The sequence below is a fragment of the Myxine glutinosa genome, chromosome 13 (assembly GCF_964187855.1).
Source record: "Myxine glutinosa chromosome 13, kmMyxGlut1.1, whole genome shotgun sequence".
NCBI lineage: Eukaryota > Metazoa > Chordata > Myxini > Myxiniformes > Myxinidae > Myxine > Myxine glutinosa.
In genome coordinates, this window is record NC_136273.1 from 78,947,165 (window position 1) to 78,959,863 (window position 12,699).

Below are 12,699 nucleotides of genomic sequence, written 5' to 3' on the forward strand. Positions count from 1 at the left end.
AGTATCTCTATTTGGCACATTAGCCAAATTTTTTTTTAACAAAAACAAAAGTTAAATTACGACTGGGATTACGGACAGTAAAATTACAGTTCAGTACTTCGTGTAACCCCCACGAGCATTCAGGAGAGCACGTACACGTTGAGGCATGCTGTTCACGAGATTTGCCAAGGTTTGGACAGGAATCGCTTGCCATGCAGTGACAATAGCCTGCTGCAATTCACGCACAGAGGTCGGCTGCTGGTCCAAGTGGTCAATTTGACGCTTATTCTGCCCATAAGTTCTCTATCGGATTCATATCCGGGGACATGGCAGGCCACTCCATATGCTCTACACCACGGTCAGCAAGAAAGTGTTGGATCATGCGAGCACGATGAGGCCGTGCATTGTCATCTTGGAAGACAAAGTTTCCTCGAAAGGCTGCACGAGCAAATGGAAGCAATGTTTCTTCCAGAATGGCCCTGTACTTGAACTGGTTCAGGTTTCCATTCAGAACAACCAGGTCAGTTTTGCCCCCTGCATTAAAAGCAGCGCAAACGGTCACCCCACCACCTCCAGCTTGGGCTCTTGGCACTATACAATCTTTGTTGTAGGCTTCATGCACTTGTCTGCACACTCGGACGCGGCCATCTTGATGATAGACCAGAAATCTAGACTCGTCACTGAAGATCACATGATTCCAGTGTCCTGGCTGCCATTGACGGTGCTCTCTGGCCCACTGCAAATCGGCGCCGGCGGTGTTGTCTGGTCAGGCGTGGCTTTCTCAGGGGACGCCTGGCACGATAGCCTGCTTGAACCAGTCGTTGGTTGACTAGCCTTCTGGATACAGGCACATTTGTCAGTTGCTGCCACTCAGCCCTAAGCCGATTAGCTGACTTGGTACGGTCATTGCGGTCTAACCGGTGCAGCTGGTGATCATCCCTCCTTGTGGTTCTGCGGGGACGTCCTGGCCTCGGTATTGGAGTAGGGACACCCCTCTGAGCATTTCGTTTCAGGATCTTTGACACCTGACCTTGAGTGATGCCATACTGCCGAGCAATAGCACGCTGTTTCATGCCGTAATTTCGTAAAGCCACCACTCCATGACAAACAGCATTGTCGAGTTGACAGACCATCTCCAGAGGAAGCGGCAATAACTTTTGGAGACGTGCAGGTTGTTTTCCACTAATGCAGAACGCAACAACCCTTGTATACCCGACTGTGAAGCCAATCATCAAATGCACCTGTCCGTACATTTTGCCACACCACCTGTGATATAATCCTGTTTTTTTTTTTGTTTTTTTTGTTTTTTTGTATACAAGATCGAGGCTCGTGAAAGAGCGAACATTTATCACACAGAAAGACAAACCGACAAGCCGACACATAACCGACAAACCGACATAAAACAAATAACATCGGGAGCGGTAGACAAGATGGGGAGAGAGGGGGAAGGACACAAACACAACATTTGAGAGCAGGAACCGAGAGACATGGAGACATCGACTTTGACTGTTGTTGACTTCTTGCTGCGACAGACAATCGGTGACATGGTTCTTTTAACAAATAAATCACCAAAGTGTAAAAGAAACTCACCAGATTGATATACTGAGTTAAGAAAGTAAACCCGTCAAGAAAAAAAATATATTCCATATTAAATGCCAAGTCTGTATATATATATATATATATATATATATATATATATATATATATATATATATATATATATATATATATATATACAAAAAAGGAATATATATATATATATACAAAAAAGGAATGTATATATATATATATATATATATATAATATAATTTACAAGGTTTTGAGTGCATTCGTCTCGGCGTGCTCCATGTGTGCACACTTGTGTTCTCGAAGCAACAAAACGGGTCCCACCCCATTGGGATGAAAAAGAGAGAAAGAGTATACCCACGAGTTGGTGAAGCAACTGTCTCCAAACACCCTAGATTCGATCGAACCTCCCAGGGTGGGGCTGTCGGTCCCACCACGCGGTTCCTCCATTTCTGGAACTTTTGCGCCACCTAGACGCCGCCCTCAATCGGAGCGAATTTGTAGAGAACTCCGCATGTGAGAAGGAGCGCGTCTGCGCGTTCGGGGGCGATGTTCGAGGTTGAGCTTGGCGTCATGGGCGGGGTTGGGTGGAGTGGAGGAGTGGTGGTGGGCGAATGCGGTTCAAAAGAGTCTGGTCCGGGTTGTTCCCACGTCATTGCGCCTGTGAGCGGGACCGATATCGGCTTTTCGAGCCGGCTCCGAAGCTCGTGCTAACGGGACAGGATGATGGACGGTATCGAGAGTGGACGAGATTCCCCTTCGGCGACGATCACAGATGTAATTGCGTGGAGCATCGCACGGACCGACTCTGGTACCTTGGACAGCTCCCGTGCTGCGGCAACCCGTTAGGAGGGAGAGTCGATCCTCCGTATTTTCTCTTGACCATCATCTCGTCCCAACCCATTCCGCTTGGTCCACCACGACCACCCCCACCATACCACACCCTCACCCGCCCCTCCGCCGCATCCAAACTCGGAACGCGCGTCCTTCTTGTAATCTCGTTCCATCGATTCCATTCGCTGGACAGAGCGAGTAAACGTGTCTGCAGTTGCGTTTGTCGAACCAGTTCTTAAAACCCGTGGATAGTCCCCAAGGTGCGAGTCAGACGATGGACGCCGGACGCCCGGGGTGAGGACGCTCTGAGCGAGGTCCACGCCTGGAGCGGTCTCGCCCGACAGGGAATAAAAATGCCCAAGTTGTTCGTGTACAACCGTTTCCTCGTGGTGGTGCCTTGGGTGCTGGTCGTGATCCTGGTGACGGATATGGACCTCAGCAAGGAGCGCTTGAGCCTGTCGTCCTACCGATACCTGCAAGCCTGGGTGCGTCGTGGCAACGGCTCGGGCGAGGTCGCGAAGCCGATGCTCTACGTCATCACGCCGACGTACACGAGGCCAGTGCAGAAGGCCGAGCTCACGCGGCTCATGAACACGTTTCGCCAGGTGCCGCGTTTCCACTGGCTCTTGGTCGAGGACTCTGCCCAGAAAACGGAGCTGGTGCGCGGCTTCCTTGCCAGGTGCGGACTCCCTCACACTCACCTGAACGTGGCCACGGCACGTCGCTTTAAGCGCACCGGCCTTCCCCGGGCCACGGAGCAACGCAACGAGGGTCTTCGGTGGCTCCGCACGCAGCGGGAGCACCTGGAGCCCGGGGTGGTCTACTTCGCGGACGACGACAACACTTACAGCCTCGAACTCTTCGAGGAGGTGAGACGCCATCGCCATTCATATCATAGTTTCGTCGGAGAAATACTTGCGCATAACAGGTGGGACGGGGACAAGAAGGGGAGAAGGAAAGGTACGGCGCTTCAGTCATTCGACGAGGTGCATAACCGCACCAACTGGTGGTGATCCTTTATGGTTTATGGAAGTGGTGACGGGGTCACGTGGTGTCACAGGTAGCACAGCTTACAGCATAACGCGAAGGCAATTTTTCTTTCTGCAAGGAGATACAAGATTGTAGTTAATAAGGCGTTTAATTAAATATATGCCATCTCAATTGTTTTGAATGCATGGTGCACAGGTAGTATATAAATATTTAATAATTCCTGCTTTAATTACACCTGAGCATATTTGTCCTGCACGACGGACTGTAATGTCCACCTTCGGAGGGTTCGCGAAAAGTAAATGGTCTTCATTGAAGAAATTCTAGGTTCAGTGGGCACTTCCTTTATTTGTGGAATTGAAAAAATATTTTCTTAGCTGGAATTTTAGTGCCCACCGCGAGTTGCCCGGAGGGCATTAAGAGTCGACCGGGAATGCGTGCAAGACCACGGAGCGACAGGTAGACGTAAACCTGCAGACTATACCGCGTCCATGGTGAGGGTCACTAATGTTGGCCTATTAACCAATAATCCATCAACTACACCAGATCCATGGTGAGAGTCGCAAAGGTTGGGTTAATAACCAATCATCCACTAACTCCACGGCATCCATGATAATGGTCACAAATATTGGGCTCTTAACCAATATTCCATTAACTACACCAGATCCATGGTGAGAGTCACAAATATTGGGTTTTTAACAAATAATCCATTAACTACACCAGATCCATATTGGGGGTCACAAATATTGGGTTATTAACAAATAATCCATCAACTATACCACGTCCATGGTGAGGGTCACAAATATTGGGTTATTAACAAATAATCCATCAACTATACCACGTCAATGGTGAGGGTCACAAATATTGGGTAATTAACCAATAATCTATTAACTACACCAGATCCATATTGGGGGTCACAAATATTGGGGTATTAACCAATAATCCATTAACTACACCAGATCCATATTGGGGGTCACAAATATTGGGTTATTAACAAATAATCCACCAACTATACCGCGTCCATGGTGAGGGTCACTAATGTTGAGATGTTAACCAATAATCCATTAACTACAGGGTATCTATGGTGAGGGTCACAAATGTTCGGACATTGGCCAATAATCCATTTACGACACCGGACCAATGGTGAGGTCACAAATGTTGGGTGATTAATCAATATTCCATTAACTACACCAGATCCATGGTGAGTGTCACAAATATTGGGTTATTAACCAATAATCCATTAACGACACCGGACCAGTGGTGAGGTCACAAATGTTGGGTGATTAATCAATATTCCAATAACTACACCAGATCCATATTGGGGGTCACAAATATTGGGGTATTAACCAATAATCCATCAACGACACCAGATCCATAATGGAGGTCACAAATATTGGGGTATTAACCAATTAATCCATTAACTACACCAGATCCATATTGAAGGTCACAAATATTAGGGTATTAACAAATAATCCATCAACTATACCGCGTCTATGGTGAGGTTCAAAAATATTGAGTTATTAACAAATAATCCACAACTATACCGCGTCCATGGTGAGGGTCACCAATGTTGAGATATTAACAAATAATCCATCAACTATACCGCGTCCATGGTAAGGGTCACTATTGTTGAGATATTAACCAAAAATCCATTAACTACACAGTATCTATGGTGAGGGTCGCAAATGTTCGGCCATTGGCCAATAATCAATTTACGACACCGGACCAATGGTGAGGTCACAAATGTTGGGTTATTCACAAATTATCCATTAACTACACCAGATCCATATTGGAGGTCACAAATATTGGGGTATTAACCAATAATCCATCAACTACACCAGATCCATATTGGGGGTCACAAATATTGGGGTATTAACAAATAATCCATTAACTACACCAGATCCATATTGGGGGTCACAAATATTGGGGTATTAACAAATAATCCATCAACTATACCGTGTCCATGGTGAGGGTCACAAATATTGGGTTATTAACAAATAATCCATTAACTACACCAGATCCATATTGGGGGTCACAAATATTGGGGTATTAACAAATAATCCATCAACTATACCGCGTCAATGGTGAGCGTCACAAATATTAGGTTATTAACAAATAATCCATCAACTATACCGCATCCATGGTGAGGGTCACTAATGTTGAGATATTAACCAATAATCCATTAACTACACGGTATCTATGGCTCGGGTCGCAAATGTTCGGCCATTGGCCAATAATCCATTTACGACACCGGACCAATGGTAAGGTCACAAATGTTGCGTGATTAATCAATATGCCATTAACTACACCAGATCCATGGTAAGGGTCACAAATATTGGGTTATTAACCAATAATCCATTAACGACACCAGACCAATGGTGAGGTCACAAATGTTGGGTGATTAATCAATATTCCATTAACTACACCAGATCCATGAAGAGGGTCACTCATGTTGAGATATTAACCAATAATCCATAATTAATCAATCATAATAATCCATCATAATAATCAATTTCATATATCAATCATATCAATGTGATATGAATGATTGACCATACCCGGTACCTGTATACCTGTATACCTGCCATACCATACCTGTTACAGTGCAGCGCATGACCTTTCCTCTTTTCGAAAGCTCTGTTTTTGTCAATATCAATCATATCATAATAATCCATCATAATAATCAATAATCCATAATCCATCCATAATTCATTCATATTCAATCCATTAACGACATCGGATCCATGGTGAGAGTCACAAATATTGATGTATTAACCAATAATCCATTAATTACACCAGATCCATATTGGGGGTCACAAATATTGGGGTATTAACAAATAATCCATCAACTATACCGCGTCCATGGTGAGGGTCACAAATATTGGGTTATTAACAAATAATCCATTAACTTCACCAGATCCATATTGGGGGTCACAAATATTGGGGTATTAACAAATAATCCATCAACTATACCGCGTCAATAGTGAGGGTCACAAATATTGGGTTATTAACAAATAATCCATCAACTATACCACGTCCATGAAGAGGGTCACTAATGTTGAGATATTAACCAATAATCCATTAACGACACGGTATCTATGGTGAGGGTCACAAATGTTCGGCCATTGGCCAATAATCCATTTACGACACCGGACCAATGGCGAGGTCACAAATGTTGGGTGATTAATCAATATTCCATTAACTACACCAGATCCATGGTGATGGTCACAAATATTGGGTTATTAACCAACAATCCATTAACGACACCGGATCCATGGGAGATTCACAAATATTGGGATATTAACCAATAATCCATTAATGACACGGCATCTATGGTAAGGGTCACAAATATTGGGTTATTAACAAATAATCCATTAACTACACCAGATCCATATAGGGGTCACAAATATTGGGATATTAACCAATAATCCATTAACTACACCAGATCCATATAGGGGGTCACAAATATTGGGATATTAACCAATAATCCATTAACTACAACAGACCCATATTGGGGGTCACAAATATTGGGATATTAACCAATAATCCATAAACTACATGGCATCTATGGTAAGGGTCACAAATGTTGGGCTATTAGCCAATGATCTTTTAACTCCACGGCATCCATGGTGAGGGTCACAAATATTGGGTTATTTACAAAGAATCCATTAACTACACCAGATCCATATAGGGGGTCACAAATATTGGGATATTAACCAATAATCCATTAACTACAACAGACCCATATTGGGGGTCACAAATATTGGGATATTAACCAATAATCCATAAACTACATGGCATCTATGGTAAGGGTCACAAATGTTGGGCTATTAGCCAATGATCTTTTAACTCCACGGCATCCATGGTGAGGGTCACAAATGTTGGGCTATTAAACAAGAATCCATTATCTCCACGGCATCCATGGCGAGCGTCACAAATGTTGGGTTTTTACCAAAACTCCATGAACTGCATTGCGTCCATGGTGAGGGTCACAAATATTGGCTTATTAACAAATAATCCATTAACTACACCAGATCCATATTGGGGGTCACAAATATTGGGTTTTTAACAAATAATCCATCAACTATACCGCGTCCATGGTGAGGGTCACAAATATTGGGTTGTTAACAAATAATCCATCAACTATACCGCGTCCATGGTGAGGTTCACAAATATTGGGTTATTAACCAATAAGCTAAAGGTGTTTTTTTTTTTTTTTAACCAATAAGCTATTAACTGCACCAGATCCATATTGGGGGTCACAAATATTGGGGTATTAACCAATAATCCATTAACTACACCAGATCCATATTGGGGGTCACAAATATTGGGGTATTAACCAATAATCCACGAACTACACCACATCCATATTGGGGATCACAAATATTTGGTTATTAACAAATAATCCATCAATTATACCGCGTCCATGGTGAGGGTCACAAATATTGGGGTATTAACAAATAATCCATCAATTATACCGCGTCCATGGGGAAGGTCACAAATATTGGGTTGTGAACCAATAATAATCTATTAACCTCACCAGATCCATATTGGGGGTCACAAATATTGGGGTATTAACCAATAATCCACGAACTACACCACATCCATATTGGGGGTCACAAATATTTGGTTATTAACAAATAATCCATCAACTACACCGCGTCCATGGTGAGGGTCACAAATATTTGGGTATTAACCAATAATCCATTAACACCAGATCCATATTGGGGGTCACAAATATTGTGGTATTAATAACTAATCCATCAACTATACCGCATCCATGGTGAGGTTGACAAATATTGGGTTATTAACAAATAATCCATCAACTATACCGCGTCCATGGTGAGGGTCACTAATGTTGAGATATTAACCAATAATCAATTAACTACACGGTATCTTTGGTGAGGGTCACAAATGTTCGGCCATTGGCCAATAATCCATTAACGACACCGGATCCATGGTGAGAGTCACAAATATTGTGATATTAACCAATAATCCATTAACTACACGGCATGTATGGTAAGGGTCACAAATGTTGGGCTATTAGCCATTGATCTATTAACTCCACGGCATCCATGGTGATGGTAACAAATGTTGGGCTATTAGCCAATGATCTATTAACTCCATGGCATCCATGGTGAGGGTCACAAATGTTGGGTTTTTAACCAAAACTCCATGAACTGCATTGCGTCCATGGTGAGCGTCATAAATATTGGGTTATTAACCAATAAACCCATTAACTTCACCTTAATTCTCCTACATCCAGAACCTTCAAATGAGCTTGAACGCGAAACTCTCACACAACCTTCAGTTTGAAGTGAACCCACAACCTCTGGGATTCACCTTTGTACAGTACCTTCGCGGTTATATAACATACACTCCACCTAAAGAGGCAGTATAACAAACAACTAGTGGTAATTGGCATCAGTGTTCAATGTTCATATACAGGGACACACAGCAGGTGTCCACATGAACGCCTTATCGAGCTGGTCCATTTTACCCGATTGTTTAACCATCTTTCACCGGCCGTGTATATATGTCCAGGTGGCCGTTAACCCTTCCCCTCTTGTAGCCACGGTCATGGGTTTAACCCCTGGATCTCGGCCACATTTGGAAGGTATACTGTGCCCCCCTCGGGCAGTCAAGGCGAAACACGGACGCCATGTAAATCATGGGAAACAATTCCTGAGGCAAGCCCAAGGAAACGCCGCGTCTTCCTACCCATTCCGCGCTTTGTTAAACCCGCGATGCTCGGCGACCGTTTAATGACGTCACGAGAACTCTCAGTTGTGGGTGGATGTGACGTGCGAACGTTTAATGACATCATGAGAACACTCAGTTGTGGGTGGGTGACGTGCGACCGTTTAATGACGTCACGATAACTCAGTTGTGGGTGGATGTGACGTGCGACCGTTTAATGACGTCACGAGAACTCTCAGTTGTGGGTGGATGTGACGTGCGACCGTTTAATGACGTCACGAGAACTCTCAGTTGTGGGTGGATGTGACGTGCGACCGTTTAATGACGTCATGAGAACTCTCAGTTGTGGGTGGATGTGACGTGCGACCGTTTAATGACGTCACGAGAACTCTCAGTTGTGGGTGGATGTGACGTGCGTGCGCGCCTACGTTGCCTTGTGACTAGCTCCCGTTCACTTCGCAGGTTCGCAGCGTCCACAAGGTCGGCGTCTGGCCGGTGGGGCTGGCGGGCGGACGGCGCTACGAGAGGCCTGTGGTGGAAGACGGACGTGTCGTCACCTGGTACACGGGTTGGCGGGCAGACCGGCCCTTTGCTACGGACATGGCAGGTGCGAGTGGTGCTTTCCGAGGTGCTGAATGTTCCGTGAAGAACGTAACAATTACACTTTCATTTGAAATTGATTATTGAGTTATTAAATTTGCTACTTCATCGATCTCCTTTTTAGCTGCAGGATTGTTTTTGTAGTTTATTCCACCTTTCCTTATCTCTCATATACATCTTGCCGAATACGCGCGTCTCATGTGTTCTGCTAAGGGGGGGGGGGGGGGGGGCAGGGAGCGTAGAGGGTCCTGAGAACACCACCATCCCAAACCTTCCCGTACGGACTGCGGACACATTCCAAGGAAGTCGGAGGAAGAGATACGTGTTCATGTCTCGTTCCACAGCGAATCGACAATTAAAATATGCGATTTCTCATTTACATCTCCATATTGCTCCTTTGTAATATAGTCAGGGTTTGCCTTTAAGTACGTGGTGTCATTGCGCACAATTAATGTTCTCTTGTGTGACGTAGCATTTCTTACAAGGAACTCAAAAACGTTCATTGCACCTCTATAGGTGTACTTCTCTCTCTTTTTTTTTTTCCTTTCTCCCTTTTTCTCTTTCTCTTTTTTCCTTTCTCTTTCTCCCTTTTACTCTTTCTCTTTTTTCCTTTCTCTTTCTTTCTTGCTCTCTCTCTCTGTCTCTCTCTTTCCGTCTCTGTCTCTCTTTTTTTCCCCTTTCTCTTTCTTTCTCTCTCTCTCTGTGTCACTCTTTCCGTCTCTGTCTCTCTCTTTTTTTCCTTTCTCTTTCTCCCTTTCTCTTTCTTTCTTTCTCTCTCCGTCTCTCTCTTTTTTCCTTTCTCTTTCTCCCTTTCTCTCTCCGTCTCTCTTTTTTCCTTTCTCCCTTTCTCTTTCTCTCTCTGTCTCTCTCTCTCCCTCTCTGTCTCTCTCCCTCTCTCTCTCTTTGTCTCTCTTTTTTCCCCCTTTCTTTCTCTCTCTCTCTCTGTCTCACTCTTTCCGTCTCTGTCTCTCTCTTTTTTCCTTTCTCTTTCTCCCTTTCTCTTTCTTTCTTTCTCTCTCCGTCTCTCTCTTTTTTCCTTTCTCTTTCTCCCTTTCTCTCTCCGTCTCTCTTTTTCCTTTCTCCCTTTCTCTTTCTCTCTCTGTCTCTCTCTCTCCCTCTCTGTCTCTCTCCCTCTCTCTCTCTTTGTCTCTCTTTTTTCCCCCTTTCTCTTTCTCTTTCTCTCTCTCTCTCTCTCTCTCTCTCTCTCTCTCTCTCTCTCTCTCTCTCTCTCTCTCTCTCTCCGTTCAACTACTTTACTCCCTTCCTCTTTCTTTTTTTCCCCCCGCTCAGGTTTTGCCGTGAACTTGCGAGTCATCTTGGATAGTCCGCGGGCGATGTTCAAACGGCGTGGCTCACAGCCCGGAATGCAGGAGTCAGATTTTCTCAAGCAGATCACCACGCTAGCAGAGCTGGAGCCCAAAGCCAGCAACTGCACCAAGGTAAAGAGCAGTACTCGTACGATTGTGCGCGTGACCGTGCGGTGCTTGTTCTGCAGCACAGGGTGTGGTCCGTCCGTGCGTACACCCGAAGCCTGATCATCTGTTGCACAGTGCATGTCGATGTATAAAGAAGAGACTTTATGCGATGCAACTTACACCTCCATGCTCTGATTACACATAGTCCGATTTGAGATGGGGATTGCAAGGATCGCACCTTCTGCAAATCAGATACGAGCACACGATAATCAGATACAATAAGTTCTGGCTGTCAAGAAAAGTGATCCGACCATCCCTTAAAAGCTTGGCTTGATCAAATCGTCCATGATGTATCATGTGACAACTTTTGTAGGGTTTTTCACGAGATGTATAAACTCATTCTATACGTTGGAGCATCATGTTGAAGGCACGGCATGCATCAACCATGTAAAACACAGTCAGTTTGTGTGTTTGTACAGATGTCTGTCCCCAGTCATAGGGGTAGGTTTCAAAGGCCAATCTTTTAACATGAATGTGTGTTCACCACAGTCTATTTTTGAAGAAAAAAAAAAACTCGAAAAACACTTTCCATAAAAGAATAATTATGTCTCCTCTTTTGGAATTGTAGACGGAGGCTTGCAAAGAGGGCATCAAGGGCGGTGTACAGAAGCGTTTTTTGTTTTTTTAAATTACAATAAATGCAAGCCACAGGGAGGCGAAATTCGCTGCATGTGAAAAGCGTGCAGAGTAAAACAAGTGTTAATTTACATCCGTATGATGTATAATAAATAAAGAAGATATACAAGCACATCTCACACTCGGCCGAGTTTGGGACGCTCATGAAGCTGCACCCTCGAATAAACTGTTCCGACCCGTCATTTTTGACGGACTTTTTACTAGTAGTTCATATCCAGCACTTTAACCCATTGTGCAGAGAGGGGTCCAACAGGGACATTTTGAATGAACCTCGTACTCCTTTGCTTTTTTTTTCCACCCTCAGGTGTTCGTCTGGCACACAAGGACAGAAAAAGCGATTTTAATAAACGATTCCTTAGAACATGAAGAAAACATATACATTGAGGCGTGATGCAAGCAATGACTGCTGGAACCTGCCATTTGCCTTACAGCGACGGCCGTCGCCGTCCATGAGCCGGCCCGGCATTGCATAAGGACCCGGGTCACCGCCTGACTGTTTTGTACCAGCAAAGCGGAACCTGTCCGCTTTATTTCCATCTCCAACTGTACCACGAGTCCGAGATCACTTTTGTGGAGGGGAGGACTTCTACATAAAATGTATAGTTTACTGCAAGGAGATCAATCGAGCGTATATGAATCTGTGTACCTGTGGGACTCTGGTGGTGACGTCACAAGTGAACGACAGATATGAGGTGCTGTTCAAACTGAAGAGGTAGAACCATTGCAGTGCCTCCAAAGGTCTCATTCTTTCGCACATATCGTGGATGTTGTTGATCAATCATGTGTGTGTGTGTGTGTGTGTATATATATATACTGTGTATTAGTCCGTGGGCTGAGTAGGGTTTACATGCACCCCCCCCCCCCCCCCCCCCCCCCACAACTTAACTTCCCGGGTATGTCCATGTACCCCCCCACCCTAGGG

The 12,699-nt window shown here is 44.5% G+C and overlaps 1 protein-coding gene across 1 annotated transcript; it reads left to right on the forward strand.

The window, feature by feature from the left end:
• Nucleotides 1–2,577: 2,577 nt before the first annotated feature.
• Nucleotides 2,578–12,240, forward strand: B3GAT2 (beta-1,3-glucuronyltransferase 2). Its single transcript, XM_068100776.2, has 4 exons — nucleotides 2,578–3,248; nucleotides 9,529–9,673; nucleotides 10,957–11,105; nucleotides 12,082–12,240. Exons 1-4 carry the CDS (start codon nucleotides 2,733–2,735, stop codon nucleotides 12,166–12,168), a joined length of 897 nt encoding a protein of 298 aa, XP_067956877.1. The 5' UTR covers nucleotides 2,578–2,732; the 3' UTR covers nucleotides 12,169–12,240.
• The last annotated feature ends 459 nt before the right edge of the window (nucleotides 12,241–12,699 follow it).